The sequence below is a fragment of the Dromiciops gliroides genome, chromosome 3 (assembly GCF_019393635.1).
Source record: "Dromiciops gliroides isolate mDroGli1 chromosome 3, mDroGli1.pri, whole genome shotgun sequence".
In the NCBI taxonomy this organism is placed as follows: Eukaryota; Metazoa; Chordata; class Mammalia; order Microbiotheria; family Microbiotheriidae; genus Dromiciops; species Dromiciops gliroides.
The window spans coordinates 580,132,473-580,150,425 of NC_057863.1; the positions used below are offsets into that span (position 1 = coordinate 580,132,473).

Here is a 17,953-nt window from a genome sequence, read left to right on the forward strand (position 1 = left end):
AATTTTGGAAAAGGGTGGGTTTGGAAAGAGATTGAGTCAAATTTTGACCTGCTATCTTGAGATGACATCCCTTTGGAAATACAGCTTATAGGCAATTGATGATGTGAAAATGGAGTTCATGAGAGAGACTAGATAGAGGTAAACATTATAGATTTGAAAATCATGTCAATAGAAAAGGTGATAGAATCCATGGAAGCTGATGAAGTCACTTTAGAGATAGAAGAGAAAAGGGCCCAGGATAGAGCTTTGGAGTACACCCCCAGTTAGAGAATGGGACATAGATCTAGCAAAAAAAAGACTGAGAAAGAATGGTCAGACATGCTTGCTCAGTTGACTTTGTTTCTATTAAATAGAATCATTGGGACAAGACAGATGTACTTGGTTATGTGAAGTAGATAATTTCTTTCTTTCTTTTTGTTTGTAGTGAGGCAGTTGGGGTTAAGTGACTTGCCCAGGGTCACACAGCTAGCAAGTGTCTGAGGCTGGATTTGAATTCAGGTCTTCCTGACTCCAGGGCCAGTGCTCTATCCACTGTGCCACTTAGCTGCCCCTAGATAATTTCTTAGAACTCAAAAATTTTAATAAAAAATGTTTATTATTTTAAAAAATAATATGCCTGAAAAACTAGATAGTATCAATATTTCTGAGGGTTTAAAACCTTTACAGTTGAATTTGTATTTTATTTTGAAGGTAAGAAGCCATTGAGGCTTCTTGCATCAAGGAGTGACATGGCTAGATGTGCTTTAGGAATGACAATTTGGCATCTATATATACAAAGTGTGATTTAGCACTATTGATCAGATAAGTGTAAACTAAAGTAACTCTGAGGTACTGCTTCACACCTGTCACAATGTTTAATGTAACAAAAAAGGGAAATGTTGGATGTTGGAAGGAATGGGAGAAAACTGGGACGCTAATTCACTGTTGGTGGAGTTCTGAACTGATCCAACTATTTTGGAGAACAATTTGGAACTATGCTCAAAGGACTGTAAAACTGTGCATACCTTTTAATCCAGCAATATCACTGCTAGGCTTATATCCCAAAGACATCCAAAAAAAGAGAAAAAGACCTATTTGTACAAAACTATTTATAGCAAGGTTTTTTTGTTTTGTTTTGTGGGCTAAGAATTGGAAATCAGAGGGATACCACCTCAATTGGGGAATGGTTAGACAAGCTGTGGTATATGATTGTAACGTAATATTATTATGCTTTAAGAAATGACAAGTAGGATTATTTCAGAAAAGTACCTGGAAAGACTTATATGAACTGATGTATAGTGAAGTAAGCAGAACCAGGAGAACATTGTACATAGTGACAGCAATATTGTTTGATGAAGAACCGTGATCGTGACTTAACTATTCTCAGCAATACAAATGATCCAATCCCAAAGGACTAATGATGGAAGCATACTATTCACCTCCAAAGAAAGAACTGATTTTGTTTGAACACAGACTAAAGCATGCTATTTTTCACTTTTCATTTTTTTCTTTTATTTGAGTTTTCTTGTACAAAATGACGTAATATGGTAATGTTTAACATAATTGCACATGTATAACCTAAAAAAAGAAAAGACAATTTCTCCATAGCAGCTATACAACACACATTTTTCCTTTACATAAATTCACAGTATGCAAATTTGACTTTATGTAAAGAATTCTGAAAGAAATCTGCATTTCAAAAATTTTTTTTAATTCTTTTTAAAAAAAGAATTCTTTATGTAAAGCAGACACTGTACCATGTGGGCATTGTAAATGTGCTTGTAAGCTAAGAAGAATCTCTAAGTAAGTTCCCACATGTCTACAGACAGTGAGTGATACTATGCCTCTCCCTGTGTTCAATAGTGATCCTTATATTTTCACCATGGCTGCAGCAAGGGTGCTCTTGAGGGGAAAAGTGACCAATCTCATAGGTGTAAACTAATGGACTTTGTGTTATATAGACTAAGTAAAATGGGTGGGTAGGGGGAAATTCACACTACATAAAAATCACTTTACATAGTGCTCTCCTATCGAGAACTGTAGAACAGGAGGGAGGGACAGAAAGAGAATGAGAATGTATCCTAACATAAAAGTTATACACATACACACATAGGAGAAAACATTGGGAAATGTTTATAGCAAAAATGACAGATAAACACCTGACATAAAAAATATTTAAGGATCTGATAAAACTTTATCAACAATTTCCTGTCCCTAATGGATAAAATGGTCAAGAGATGTGATTATTTTGCAGAAGAGCAAGCATCATTTGTTGGTAAACACTTGAAAAAAAAGTTCAATCTCATTAATAATCCAAGAGATACAAATTACAAAATAACATAACTCAGAAGTATTACCTTATAACCTACCAAACTGACCAAAATTTTAAAACAATGAAAATTGCTGGTGGTAGTTGAGAAATAGCTACATTCATCACAGATGAAATTGCAAACCAGCAGTTTTTTTTAACCTAATAAATTTCATTGTTGGTAATATACCTTGGGAATGTTAGTTTGACTAACAAAGCTATTCAGATATATTTGTAGGATAACATTCCTTGGAACAAAAAACAAAGCTGAAAGGAACAATAATAGGGAATTTTGTATTAATGAAATTGTATATTTAATAATACAGTTAACATCAGCCAATATGGGGATCATGAAGAAATCTGGAAGGAACTTAGTGAAATAATTCTAAATGGGGGGAAAAAGCAGAACCAAAAGAAGAGATTTGGTCTTAACTATCACCATATAAACAGAAATAGGACTGTACAAAGAAAGACTATGCTGGAGACTTAAGGAAAGCAACTAAAAATTATGACTTTTTCTGTGTCAAAATTTATTTTAATTCTAAAGGAAGCTGAAGTAGTCATAGTAATGATTAATATTGTTTGTAATAAAATTTAAACTATTATACTGAAGTAGCACTTCAGTTGTTTAATTTATAAATCCATGTCACATGAGTTATTGTTCCATTTATATTATTTCAGTCTCATCAATAAATTTCTATTTCTCAGCCCTTTGCAAATACCTGTAAAATAAATATATTATGATGGCATCATTGCTAGGTGACTCTTCATTTTCAACAATTAAATATTGACCCAGTTCCATAGGATCATAGCCTCACAGGGGACCTTCGAGGTCTTCCTCATTTTAGAGTTGAAAAAGTTAGGCCCAGAAAATTTAAGTAACTGTATATGGTCCCACAACTGGCTAGGATACTAATATAGGTTTTTCGATTACAAATCAAGCAACTGAGTTTTGAGACTACTCCCACTAAAAATGAATTTAATGATTATGCATAGCCTGCCATGGTTTAGTTGCCAGAACACGTATTAAATGGTTTTTTTAAATTTACAGAAATATGTTAAATACTCTGTAGTTTGTCTCTCCCAATATTTGTAGCATATCTCCTAGTACAGAGGTGCCAAATACACACTTAGGGACTGCCTGTGGCTTGCAACACTCCTGAGCTTGTCCCAAACCAGATTAAAATGCAATTGGGATGATTACAAAACAAATAAGACAACAAAATAAATAAAAAATACAACAAACCATAGATAATGTTAATGTATAGTTTTTGAAGTCAGTAAGTACAGAGATCTTTATGTAGGGTTTAATGGCCTTTAACTTTGACCACAATGACCTAGTATATTGTCTCAAGCAAGCATTATTAAGGCTTGATTATATTTATGTATGCTTGGGGATACAAAGACAAAAAGAACATAGTCTGAGATGAATGAAAGGAGCTAACATTGTATTGGGCAAATGGCATGTATCTGTGTATACATAGATAGAAAATAAATACGAGGTAATTTTTTTTTTGAGGGACAGCATTGGTAATTAGGGGGATGGTGTGGCCCTTGTAGAAGGTGGTGTTTGAGCTGAGATTTGAAAGAAACAAAGGATCCTAAGCTGGGGAGGTGTGGAAAGGAGTACGGACCTTCAAGGTATGGGGGACAGTCAGTGCAAAGGCATTGAGGGAATATCATGTGTGAGGACCAGCAAGGTCAGTTTAGCTAGACTATATAGAAAGAGGAATAGTATATCATGGGCCTGGTCATGAAGGGCTTTAAGTACCAAGGAGAAGTTTATAGTCTGCCTTATTGAATTGGGGAGGTCCCTGATCAGAGTGCTTAAGAACTTTGGCCACAATTTGGAGGGTTGAATGGAGTATGCAGAGACTTGAGTAAGGGAGGACAGCTTTTAGACATGTAATAGTCTAGGCAAGAGGTGATGAGAACCTGAACTAGAACATGATCATATGAGTATGTCAATGCTAGTTTGGTCATGATCATGGAGAGAAAGGGGTGAATGTAAGACTACTTGGAGAGATTAAATCAACAAGACTTATTGGCTGATTGTGTATGGGAAGTGGAGGAAAATTAAAAGATGACAATAAAGTTTTAAAGCTGAATGGTTTGTATAGGTTCTTTTTTTTCCATCTTACAATATTTCTGTTATTTTTATATACAGTACATTTCACTTTGCATCAGCTCATGTATGTCTTTCCAGGTTTTTTTTTTTTATAGCATCCTGCTCTTTTTTGGGGGTGGACAATGAGGGTTAAGTGACTTGCCCAGGGTCACACAGCTAGTAAGTGTCAAGTGTCTAAGGCCAGATTTGAACTCAGGTCTTCTTGAATCCAAGGGCGGTGCTTTTATCCACTGCGCCACCTAGCTGCCCCATGCTCATCATTTCTTATAGCACAATAGTGTGCCATTATAATCTCATTCCACAATTTGTTCAGCCATTCCCCAGTTGATGGGCATCTCCCTAATTTCAAATTCAACTTTTTTTTTTCCTCTTTTAGAACACCAACCTAAGTAGTGGTATTACTTGAAGAGTATGTGTGGAGTTTGTTTGTTTGTTTGTTTGGGTTTTTTTGCAGGGCTATGGGGGTTAAGTGACTTGCCCAGGGTCACACAGCTAGTCAAGTGTCTGAGGCCAGATTTGAACTCAGGTACTCCTGAATCCAGGGCCAGTGCTTTATCCACTGCAACACCCAGTTGCCCCATGCATGGTTTTATAGCTCTTTAGCCATGGTTCCAAATTGCTCTACAGATTTTTTGAATCAGTTTTCAACTTTACCAAGAGTGTATTAATGTCTCATTTCCCCCATATCCCTCACAACATTTGTCATTTTCCTCTGCTGTCCTATTATCCAATCCAGTAGTATGAGGTAGTACCCAGAATTGTTTTGACTTGAATCTCTCTAATCAATAGTGAGCAAGAATATTTTTTCCATATGGCATAGTATGGGTTTTTTTTTTGTTTTTTTTTGCAGGGCAATGAGAGTTAAGTGACTCGCCCAGGGTCATACAGGTAGTTAAGTGTCAAGTGTCTGAGGTCGGATTTGAACTCAGGGAGTCCTGAATCCAGGGCCAGTGCTTTATCCACTGTGTCACCTAACTGCCCCCTATAGTGTAGGTTCTTAATAAATTTTTCTGGTGGAATGAATTCTGTTAGGTTATAGTTTCTTTGAGTCTTGGCTCTATTACTTACTAGCCATATGACTGTAATCTCCCTGAGCCTTAATTTCCTCATCTGGAAATTGTAATCTCTGTCCTGCCTACTTCACAGGGTTGGTATAAAGATTAAATAAGAAATGGCCAATGTGGAAATTTGTTCTGCTTGACTATGTATATTTGTCATACGGGTTTTTTTCTTTTCTTTTTTTTTTTTTAATGAGTGAGTGGGAGGAAGAGAAAATAAGTTTTTGTTGATTAAAAAAATGTTAATTTTTTTTGGGGGGGGTGAGGCAGTTGGGGTTAAGTGACTTGCCCAGGGTCACACAGCTAGTAAGTGTTAAGTGTCTGAGGCTGGATTTGAACTCAGGTACTTCTGACTCCAGGGCCAGTGCTTTATCCACTGTGCCATCTAGCCGCCCCCATAAGTTAAATTTTTAAAAAATAAAATGAGGTAATGCATATAATCAGAGATTGTGTATGTGTGTATGTATAATAGTATAATTTATTAGTTTTAAGAAATACTATCCTTACAAAAGCCCCATGAGCTATATAACAGAAGTAGTAGTATCTCTGATTTACAGATGAGAAAACTATGGCTCAAAGACCTTAAGGGAGCCCAAGGGTTATTGTAGTGCTTTGTAACCATATAGTGATATTAATGAAGGCTATCATTGTTATTCTTTTTTTAATTGTTGAGGGCTTTGTTTCCTTTTTTAAAAATCATATGAATGCAAATTGAAAATGAGTGAGCAGTGAACCACAAGTTCAAAATATTCTGGAGTAATATTCCATCCCCTTGAGACGAACACTGTACTAAAGCTCCAGTAAGGAAAACCCTGCTTCCTTCCCCTGCTTCATTGAGCTTATTTGATTAAGGAGATTATATGGTCCCAGGACTTGGAGTTAGAAGGAAGTTTAATCCAACTCTTCATTCCCCTGGGAGGTGGGGGGTCATGGTCCACCTAGGAGAAGTGACTTACGGTTATACAGGCAGTTCCTCAGACCCCATACACCTCCCATTACACCGTGAGACAATATGGGTCATGGTTGAGCCCTTTGTTAGGCAGCCATATGAAAATACAAAAGCCAGTAATGAAGTTCCTGCTTTGTCCCATGAAGAAAGCATATCGAGGAAAGCTCCAAACTTGATATATTCCATTCTTGTTCTTAAGCAGCATGTCAGTGGGGGACATCTACCACAAGGCAAAGTATAGTAGTAGGTTGAATGATAGCAGGCAAACCTGGCCATTGATTTTGATGATTTGGGTTGAAATGACTTGAATATCATTATTATTTTTACTATTTTACTAATGTAGACAAAGCTACGAACTTTTGTATTATGTGCCCTGCACTGTTCTACATGCTAGAGTTGCAAATACAAGCAAAAAGAATGACTGTCCCTGTCACTCCTCCTCCAGGAGCCTACATTCTAATTAGGTAAGATAGAAACAAAAGAGAACCTGTGGGTAGCATCCTTCTGGGACTTGATGTCAAAATCTGGAAAGTCATATGGGAGGTAAAAGTTACCAGGCCTGGACCCCTACCCAAAATGTAGGAGGGAGGGGGCCAGCACAGCCAATGAATGTTTCAGAGTGAGAAAATTGCCCTCACTCTGAAAAGTAAGAAACTACCCTAGGGTGTCAGGGGACAGGAAGAGATAGATATCTTTCTAGGTCTGTTATTGTTCTTTTTGCTTAGAACAATCATTCGGGGCAGCTAGGTAGTGTAGTGGATAAAGCACTGGCCTTGGATTCAGGAGGACCTGAGTTCAAATTCAGCCTCAGACACTTGACAGTTAACTAGCTGTGTGACCCTGGGCAAGTCACTTAACCCTCATTGCCCTGCAAAAATTAAAAACAAAAAACAAAAACGAAACAAAAAAAGAACAATCATCATTCCTTGCTTTTATCCAGCATTTTACAATTTTCAAAGCTTTTCTCAAGTTATAGTAGACCTTTTTCATTGTAACAATTCTTTGAGGTAGTACATCCATTGTTACTTACACCTTTTTGACATGTAAGGAAACTGAGGCCCAAGATTGCATAGAAAATTATTACTGAGAATATAATTTAGTTCTCCAAGCTTCTAGTCTGTGTTTGGTCTGATACCTGTTTTATAATGGACATGTAACGATTGGAATGATGTCACCTGCTGGAGATTTAACGTAGCAAAGCTCCATGAGGAGAAGGCGTTTGAGGGCAAGACATCTGGCTCTCTGCTTGTGGGAGGAAGAGGGGGGCGAGGCTGGTGCTCTTGCTCTCTTTCCTCGGGACTCAGGTGGAGAAGGGAGCTAGAAATGGGCTCTCCCTTTAATAGAGAGATGAATCTAGGCCTTTCTCTTTCTTTTCACCAAATTCTTACTCTCCTTAATAAATGCTTAAAAGTCTAACTCTTGCTAAAGCTTATAATGTATTGGCGACCACTCATTAGATATTTTAGACAGACTAGCTAGAATTTTAGCCCCTTACAGACAGAAACCATTTGTATGCAGATAATTACTGTATTAACGTTCTATTTAAGTAAGTTCAAGAAACTCCCTTTACATTTACACTTTGCCTAGCAGGCTCTTACATTTGATAATGTAGTGATAAATTCCTGTTTTGAATATTACATGGAGATTGGATTTTTAGTCAGAAGCTCTGGGATCAAATCCCAGCATACTTGTTTCTCTCTAGGCATTTGGGACACCTTTCTCCTGGTTCTTCTCCTATGTGACCACTCCTTCTCAAGTCTCTTTCTTTTTTTTTTTTTTGGTGAGACAATTGAGGTTAAGTGACTTGCCTAGGGTCAGACAGGTAGGTTAAGTGTCTGAGGCTGGATTTGAACTCAGGTCCTCCTGATTCCAGGGCCGGTGCTCTATCCACTGCACCACCTAGCTGTCCCTCAAGTCTCTTTTGCTGAATCTTTATTAAGGTCACTTAAGCTAACCATAGTTGTCCTACTGGACTATCCTGTGCCCTCTTCTTAACCCCCTTTTACTGTTTCCCTTGGTAATCTTCTCAGCTCCCTTGGATTCAATTATAGTCTCTATGCTAATGATTCTCAAATCTACTTAGCCATCCCTAATAGCTCTGCTAATCTCCAGTTTTATATCTTCAGTTGTCTGTTAGACATCTTAAACTCAACATATCTAAAACAGAACTCATTTTCCCCACTAAATCCTCCTCTCTTCCAAACTTCCATGAAACTGTTGAGGGCTCCACCAACCTCCTACGCACCTAGACTGGAAATGTAGGTGTCATCCTCACCTCCTCACTCTCACTGCCTCACCCCTGCCCCCATATCCAGTCTCTTACCAAGTCCTGTCATTCTGACCGTTATAACATCTTTGCAATACACTTCCTTCTCACCTCTGACTCTGCCACCACCCTGGGCCAGACCCTCATCACTCATTCCTGGACTTTTGCAGCAGCATCCTGGTGAGTCTGCCTGCTTCCAGTCTCTCCCCAGTCCAGTCCATCCTCTAATCAGCTGTCAAAGTGCAAAGTTCTATAAAGTGTAGGTCTTACCATGTCACCTAATTAATAAATTCCAGTGGTTTTTTTATCAGCTCTAGGTTCAGATGCAAAATATAAAATCCTCTGGTATTCAAAGCCCTTCATAACCTTCAGGCCCCGCCATTTCCATTCTTCTTATTCCCTCTACTCTCTTTTTCTCCCTTCCCTAACAAACTCTTCAATCCAGTGACTGACCTCCTTGCAAGCATTCTATCTCTCAGCCCCAGGTATTTTCAAAGGCCTAGAATGCCTAGAATTCTCTCCCTCATCTCTCCCTGGCATACTTAGCTTCCTTCAAGTCCCAGCCAAAATCCCACCTTCAGTAGGAAGCCTTTCCCAATTATTTATTAATTCTAGTACCTTCTCTCTGTTGATTTCCAATTCATCTTACTTACAGCTTGCTTGTAAGTAGTATTTTGTCATCTCCCCAAATTAGACTGTGAGCTTCTTGAGAGCAACAAATGTTTCTTACCTTAGTATCCCAAATGCTTAGCACAGTGCCTGACACGGAGAGGTGCTTAATAAATGTTTACTAGTCTGACTGACCTTCCTCTCTTTTAAAATGATATGATTGGGGATTGGCTAGGTGGCAAAGTGGATAAAGCACCGGCCCTGGATTCAGGAGTACCTGAATTCAAATCCTATGTGACCCTGGACAAGTCACTTAACCCCCATTGCCCTGCAAAAAAAACCGCAAAAAACAAAAAGAACCCAAACAAATAAAATGATATGATTGTAAAAAACAACCAGAAACAAAGTAAGTAACCATTGATTAGTAAACAAATTGTACTACATGAATGAAATGGAGAAGGAAGGGGAAAGAGGAAAGAAATAAGCATTAGTGCCTGCGGTGTGCCAGGCATTATGGTAAGTGCATTATTTGATCCTCTTGACAACCCTGGGAGGTTGGAGCTGGTATCCCTAATTTTACAGTTGAGAAAACTGAAATAGAGGTTAAGTGACTTGCCCAGGGTCACACAGCTGAGGCTGTGTCTGAGGCTGGGACTTGAATATAAGTCTTCTGAAGAATTCAAAAACAATATGAACTCATGAAAAGTGAAATAAGCAGAAAAACAGTATATACAATAATTAATAATAATATTAATACTTGTCGGTTGCACAGAGCTTTAAGGCTTTTAAAGTGCTTTACAAGTATTACTTTTGTTCTCACAATAACTCTAGGAGGTAGGGGCTATTATCCCCATTTTTACAGATGAGGAAACGGGGATACACAGAAGAAGTGACTTATCCCAGGTCAAACATGCCATTATTAAATTCAGAACTTTCTGACTACATTGTCAATGAAAATAATGTCCTTTTTAAACCCTGAATTCTTTGTAATTATGCTCAGAGAAAAGTTGGAAAAATATACTTCCCTCTCTTTGTAGAAGTGAGGACTATAGGTGTGGAAATGTTAAAGACTGCCAGACAATTGATATGTTGGTTGGTGTTGCTGAACTCTTTCTCTTTTCCGTCTCTCTCTCTGTTCTATATTACAAGCTGTGTCTTGCTAGGTGGGGGAAGGGGTAGAGAAATAGAAATGAAGGTTACTAAAATGCAGGTGGTGTCAATAAAAATTTTTAATAATAAAACTAAATAAGGATTTGGGCTAAATGATTCTAAATATACTATTGTATATGTTAAACATATGCAGAAATATTTGTTACTCTTTTAAGAGTGGAATTCTACCTATTCCTGAAGGAATCTCTTCTATAACATTCTCCAATAAATGTTCAGCCTTTGGGGGCAGCTAGGTGGTGCAGTGGATAGAGCACCAGCCCTGGAGTCAGGAGTACCTGAGTTCAAATGTGGCCTCAGACATTTAACACTTACTAGCTGTGTGACCCTGGGCAAGTCACTTAACCCCAGTTGCCTCACTTTAAAAAAAAAAAATGTTCAGCCTTTGTTTGAAGACTTCCAATCAAGGGGAAACTCATTATCTCTCAAGGCTGCCCATTCCTTTTTTTGCATAGCTTTTAGGAATTAAGTTTTGTCTTACATGAAGACTAAATTTACCTCTCTCTGATTTTCCCCCCTTGCTTCTAGTTCTTCCTCATAGAGCCAAACATTTGACTCTAATAGCCCCTTAAATATTTAGAGAGTTACCATGTCTTCCCTTAGTCTTCTAGTCTGCAAGTTAAAAATCACCAATTCCTTCTGCCAATCTAAATATGGCATGATATTGAGGCCACCCTTCACCTTCTCCCCTCTCCCTCATATCTAGTTATTTGCCAAGTCTTTTTTGATTCTTCCTTCACAGTATCACACATCTGTCCTCATTTTTCTGCTCACCCAGCCCCAGGAGTCAGTAGAATGATGTAAGCAGTGATCCGTGCCCTAAGTCTGAGATCTGCCCTTTGAGACTGCCCTGCTAAGTGCCCTGACTCCTGCTTTATCTGGCTCTCCACTGTCTTGTAGGTGAACAGCCTCCAGGTTGCTGAACCAGTGACATCAGTGCTAGAACTCCAAGACTGCAACATCTTCATCCAGATCATCAGTCGCATGTGAGTAGGAATCTTCCCATTTCCCATGACTTTTAAGGGGAGCATGGGGCTCCTGGATTGGGAACACCATGCCTGAGAGACCCTCTTTCCCCAGTGCCTATGTCCTAAGGTGATAGGACAAGCATTGGTTGTCCATAAGTGGGTGACTAGAAGAGTATAGATTGGTCCATACAGGGATCAGGCAGAGAAACCTTTGAGATGCTGAGCACAAAAGAGAAAATTTGAGGGTTGGGAGAGACTAGCTCACTTATCTTCAGATCTTTGAAAGGTTTAATCTGGTGAAGAGGAATTCAAATGCTTGACCCTTGATGGTAGATATGCAGATGCTAATTCTTTGATTACTGAGCTCCCTAGGAAAAAGTATTCTAAAATATGCCACTGCTCAGTAGGGGGAGGGAGGACCCTCTAGTCCAAAGTTGTCAAACAGCCCTTAGACTAAAACATAGAAAACGTTCGTTTGTTTTTCTAAGTCTGTATGTGGCCCACAGGGATCCTTATGCATGGTTATTGACCCCTATTTCTATTTGAGTTTGATATCATTGATTTAGTCCATCCCTGCCCTTCTTCCACCCATTTTACAGATAAAGAACCCAATGTTTTGGGGATAGAGTAACTTGCCTAAAAGTCATAATATATGTTATGTAAGCAGCAGAATTCAATCTATCTAATTTCAAATCTTGGGATCTTTCTGACTGGGATGCTGTAAGAGGCTAGTTGGCACAGGGTTGATTATCCCAGGGATCTTCTTTCTCTGATATCTGTGAAGTGATTTCTGCTTTTTAAATACTCTTTCCCAGAAGTTTGGCAGAAATCTTGCTCAGACCAACATCTCTTACCACATACAAAATAAGCTAAAAGTAGATACACAGCCTCAATATTAAAAGTTGTTACTTTTTTTAAAAGTAGAAAAAAATCAGATCAGGTACAGCTATAGTTAGAGGGAGAATTGTTTTGTTTTTTTAAAGTGAGGCAGTTGGGGTTAAGTGACTTGCCCAGGGTCACAGAGCTAGTAAATGTTAAGTGTCAGAGGCCGGATTTGAACTCAGGTACTCCTTACTCCAGGGCCGGTGCTCTATCCACTGCGCCATCTAGCTGCCCCACAGTCTTTTTTTGTTTTGTTTGGTTTTGGTTTTGGTTTTTGTGGAGCAATGAGGGTTAAGTGACTTGCCCAGGGTCACACAGCTTAGCGGAAGAATTCTTAACCAAAGAAAACATAAAGGGAAGTAATAGATCATTTTGTTTACATGAAAATGGAAAATCTTTGCATCAAATATTTTTGACTGTCTGATATACAGAGTATGTAGGGAATTAACCCAGATATGACCAAGAGCCATTCTCAAATGAAAGTAGCCAAAAGTAAAGAACAAACAGTTCTCAAAAGAATTGCAAACTGTAAACAACTGTATGAACGATTGCTCCAAGCGCACATCAAAACAACTGCTGAGATTTCACCTGGCAGGTTTGTCCAAAGATGGGAAGTCACTATAGAAAGACAAGCACACCGATATACAATTGAGAGAGCTGTGAATTGGTCCAACAATTCTGCAAGCAGTTGGGAATCAAACTAAGTCTCTGTGTGTCCTCTGTCTTGGTTATACCACATCTGAGAGGGTCATGTTTAGGGAGAATGTTGGCAAACTGGAGATTCTTTAGAAGAGAACAGGTTGGTAAGATTATAGGATGTTAGATTGTACAAGAATTAGTAAAAGGACATGGAGATATTTAGACTAGAAAAGAGAAGAACTTAAGAGACCATGATTCCTGGCTAGAAATACTCTGAAGGGATTTGGCCTCAGAGGAAAGAATTGGGAGCAAAGGAGGGAAAATGAGAGGGGGGCGGGATAAGTGTGACTAGACGCCTTCTGAACCTTTATAGGATCTTAGATTTGAAGTTGGAAGGAACCACAAAGATCATCTGGTCTAACTTATTTTACAATTAAAGAAACATGTCCTTAAGGGTTAAGTGACTTGCTTAAGGTTATATTTAGAGTTGGGGTTTGCTATTGATTCCAAATCCAGGGCTTTTTCTACTGAACTTCCATGCCGCCTTCTGAGATCCCTTTCAAATCTGATTCTAGCATTCAGTGAAACTTCAGGGTAGACTGGCCTCAGCCTTAATCACTTGTCCTTGTGGCCAGAGATTCTTCAGTGTACCCCCCAGACCTTCTTCCTGTCTCTCCTTACCCCAATCCTAGCCAAGCAATTTCCGAATCCTGTTGATTCGTCTTGGAAAGTCTTTCATTTACCCCTTCCTGTTTCTCTTCCCCCTCAAAACCCCTGCCCAGGGCACTGCTACTTTGTTTCTTCTTCTAAGCAGTCTTTTTTTTCACCTACCACTTCTCTCTGTCTTCTGATACAATCCATACATTAATGTCAGGCTAATCTTTTTAAATGCTGCTTTCATCTTATCATTTTTCCTATGTACAATTTTCCCGACTCACCCAGAGTTTTTTCCTCCTCTTCATCCCCAAATCTTATTCTAGATCAAGGCTTACTTAAGACCTCTAAATGTCTTCAACCCATATAGATTTCCCTCTTCCCTGAATGCCTAAAAAAGCACTTACTGTCTCATTATGTATCATTCTTCTGGACCAAAAATCATTTATACACTACTTTTCCCACCTAGCACTGTACTATGTACATGGTGGGTATTCAGCAAGTATTTAATTTATGAATAAATTAATGAAGTGAGACTGTAGTTTAATGGTTTTTTTATCACCTTTGTTCCACCTTTGTCGACGTGTTAGGTTTTCTTAGGGATCTTTGCTTAGGGATGAGGCTGTCTAAGTCATCAGTAGGAATAACAGTACATGTATCTTTGGATAGATTGGATAATCTTTGCAGACAGTGGGATTTAGCAGGTGAGATAAAAGATTCAGTATAACTCTGGAGGGAAGCCTACCTCCTAAAAAGTTCTGCTTAGACCTCTGGTTTGGAGTTGTGGAGGGGAAAAAAACCAATAAAATTAATATGCTGTTGTAGACAACCTGCTTCCTTTTGGAAGTAGGCCTTTCTCCTTGGCTGAATTACTTTGACTTCTGAATAGCTAACTCTTATTGGATGCTGACTGGTAGAAAAGGCATGGGTGAAAGGCAGAGAGGGAAAGAAATGATTTAAAACTGGTTAAATAAACAAATGATTAGTACAAAAATTGAAATGTATGTAGGTTGACATGGATATACATAGCATCCCACTGGAAACCCTTTCACAGGGCCTGAAATGTAAGGAAGAAACCTTAGGGATGATCTACCCTGATCTCCTCCTTATGAAGAAGTGAATTCAGTTCAGGAGAACATAAAGTGCCTATTGTGAGTTGATGTCTCCTTCTGAGAATAGGAAGCTGAGAACCCCAACTTGTACATGAGAAAGAATGAAAAGGGCCAGAGAAGAGGCCCACTGGAGCTATACCAAAGGAACAGCAGAGACTTATTGTGAAGAAAGCAGACCCCAAAGTAGTACAGGTTGACTAACTGCACATAAGGACAACAATAACAGCCAGAGGATCCATGTGTGAAGCTTAAAAAATGACCTCAAATCAAAAGCATTCTGAGTTCTAGGAGGTGAAGGCAGCATGGACATAGAACTTTGCCGGTGGAGCTAATCTGTAAATAGAAGTTTATAGACATACATAGTTTATAATTTCTCTTTTGGATTTTCATTTTGAAAACATCATTCTTTTTTTTTTTTTAATTCAAGCAATTGGGGTTAAGTGACTTGCCCAGGGTCACACAGCTAGTAAGTGTTAAGTGTCTGAGGCCGGATTTGAACTCAGGTACTCCTGACTCCAGGGCTCTATCCACTGGGCCACCTTGCTGCCCCAAAACATCATTCTTTTGTTATGCCCTTGTTTATGTATTTGTTCCTATATTTGTCAGTGAAAATTAAGATAATTGTTGTTTTTAAAGAAGAAAATTCTGGGGGAACATGATCATCTTATTTTGGGGGGGGGCAGGCAATGGGGGTTAAGTGACTTGCCTAGGGTCACACAGCTAGTAAATGTCAAGTGTCTGAAGTCAGATTTGAACTCAGGTCCTCCTGAATCCAGGGCCGGTGCTTTATCCACTGTGCCACCTAGCTGCCCCCTGGAACATGATCAACTTTTAATCAAGACTATTATGTGAAAAAAGGATTGAATTTATTCTGCTTGACCTTGGACAAGTGGCAGTAGTGAATTCCCATCACTACAAGTCTTTAAGCAGAGTCAGGGTGTTGTAAAGGGAATTTTTCTTCAGGTGTAGGTTGGAGAAAACCTCAGAGATCCCTTCCATCTATGAGATATTAAATGTCAGAAGGGAAAGAGTGGTTGGAATCAAGCAGGGCTTGCTCCTCGGTGTGAAAAGCTTGTTCAGTGCGGGAAAGCTCACAAGCTAAGGAAGAATTCACATGGGTCAGCCTTACCTGGAATTCAGTCTTGGCTATTTCTTGGGATGACAAGGTAGAACTTTATTTTTTGAAACAAGGTGACAAATTAGGCAGCTCTAAGGTATTTATCATGGTCATGGTGGTGAAGACTTGACTGACAGGCTCTGCCAGGGGACCAGAGTGGTGACAGTTAGTCACATTATCTTGCCCCTCTTTTCTTAGTGTAAGCTAGGCCAGGTCTCCAGCCAGTAAGGATGTCTCGAGTGCTGCGCTCAGCATGATAGAGAATACAAAACCACAGAAGACATGCTCTCTGACTGCCAGGAACTTCTAACCTAAAGTGCATTACACTGTTGGAGAATGTTTTAAGTACTAAACTTTTTGACTGATAGTGACACAGTAGTTCAGAGACAGGAAATATGATGAGCTGGTGTATTAGAGGCTTCTGGGAAGAAGTAGGGCTTGGGCTAGGCCTTGGAGGATGGGGGAGGCATTCTAGGCTGGGACAGGTAAAAGTGTAAAATTCATGAAGGCAGGAACAAGCAAGGAGGATCTTGTGAGCAGCGAAGCTGTTGGTTTTCACTCTGATTTAAGAGCTCCCCCTACTGTCTTCCTTTCCTCCTTGCTTGGCTTTTTGTCGCTGTTCTGTGCAGCCTACTAAACAAACACCAGAGACAGTGAGAGAATTGTTCTCATACCCAAGTTCTGATAAAACATGTAACTGCTTGGGCTTTTCACACCTTCAGCCTTGTTCCATGGTGACCTCTGCCTTAAGTTTTCAGAGCTTCTCTCCCCTCTTCTCTGTACTGTCATTTTCAGTTGTTGGCCAAGTCTCAGTATCTCCACAGTCCCCATTTACTGTTTTTCTTTGCCATGTCCAGGACTTTCTAATGTCCTGTCCTTTCTTCTGTAGCTCTTGAAGAGTCATTGGCCCAGCTTTCCATTCATTCCTCCTTCTCTGATCTGTTTACACCCTGCCCATTCTTGCTTGTCTCCTTTTGATTCTCTGGAATCCTGAGAATTGCAAATAAACCGTGACTACTAAGTTGTATTACTTATAGAACCCCAAGTTGAGGGTTGGGAGAAATACATGGTTTTGAGAAGCACGGTCTCCTCAGGGAGCTCAGTCTGGTAGCTGAATAAGATCCCAATACAGATAGTCATAATATACAATATTACATGAGTAGTGACCCTAAGTGCATAAGAAAACAAAGATCCAGAGGGCAAAGGCTTAACTGAATGAAGGGTTGTAACAAAAGCTTCCTGGAATAGGTGGTATTTGAGTTGGATTTTAAAAGGAAATGATAGTTTATAGCCAGTACTTCTGATAAAGGCCTCATTTCTAAAATATATCCTTTTTTTTTTTTACATTATTTATTTATTTTTAAGTGAGGCAATTGGGGTTAAGTGACTTGCCCAGGGTCACACAGCTAGTAAGTGTTATGTGTCTGAGGCTGGATTTGAACTCAGGTACTCCTGACTCCAGGGCTGGTGCTCTATCCACTGCACCACCTAGCTGCCCCATTTCTAAAATATATCGAGAACTAAATCAGATTTATAAGAATCCAGGTCATTCCCCAATTGAGAAATGGTGAAAGGATATGAACAGGCAGTTTTCTGATGAAGAAATCAAAGCTAGCTATTGCCATATGAAAAAATGCTCTAAATCACTATTGATCAGAGAAATGCAAATTAAAACAACTCTGAGGTACCACCTGACACCTATCAGATTGGCTAATATGACAAAAAAGGAAAATAAATGTTGGAGAAGCTGTGGAAAAATTGGAACACTAATGCATTGTTGGTGGAGCTGTGAACTGATTCATCCATTCTGGGGAGCAGTTTGGAACCATGCCCAAAGGGCTATATAAAGCTTTGCATACCCTTTGACCCAGCAATACCACTATTAGGTCTTTTTCCCAAAGAGGTCATAAAAAAGGGGAAAGGACCCACATGTACAAAAATATTTATAGCTGCTCTTTTTGTGGTGGCAAGGAATTAGAAATTATGGGGTTGCCCATCGATTGGGGAATGGCTGAACAAGTTGTGGTAAATGAATGTAATGGAATACTACTGTGCTATAAGAAATGATAAGCAGTCGGATTTCAGAGAAACCTGGAAGGACTTTCATGAACTGATGA

General features: G+C 39.1%; 1 protein-coding gene across 1 annotated transcript in view; it reads left to right on the forward strand.

The window, feature by feature from the left end:
- The window catches only part of NUMA1 (nuclear mitotic apparatus protein 1), a 68,321-nt gene that overhangs the window by 18,679 nt on the left and 31,689 nt on the right, over positions 1-17,953 (forward strand). Inside the window, 1 exon segment of the mRNA XM_043993737.1 lies at positions 11,365-11,450. Within this exon segment, the coding sequence (XP_043849672.1) occupies positions 11,365-11,450 (86 nt within the window).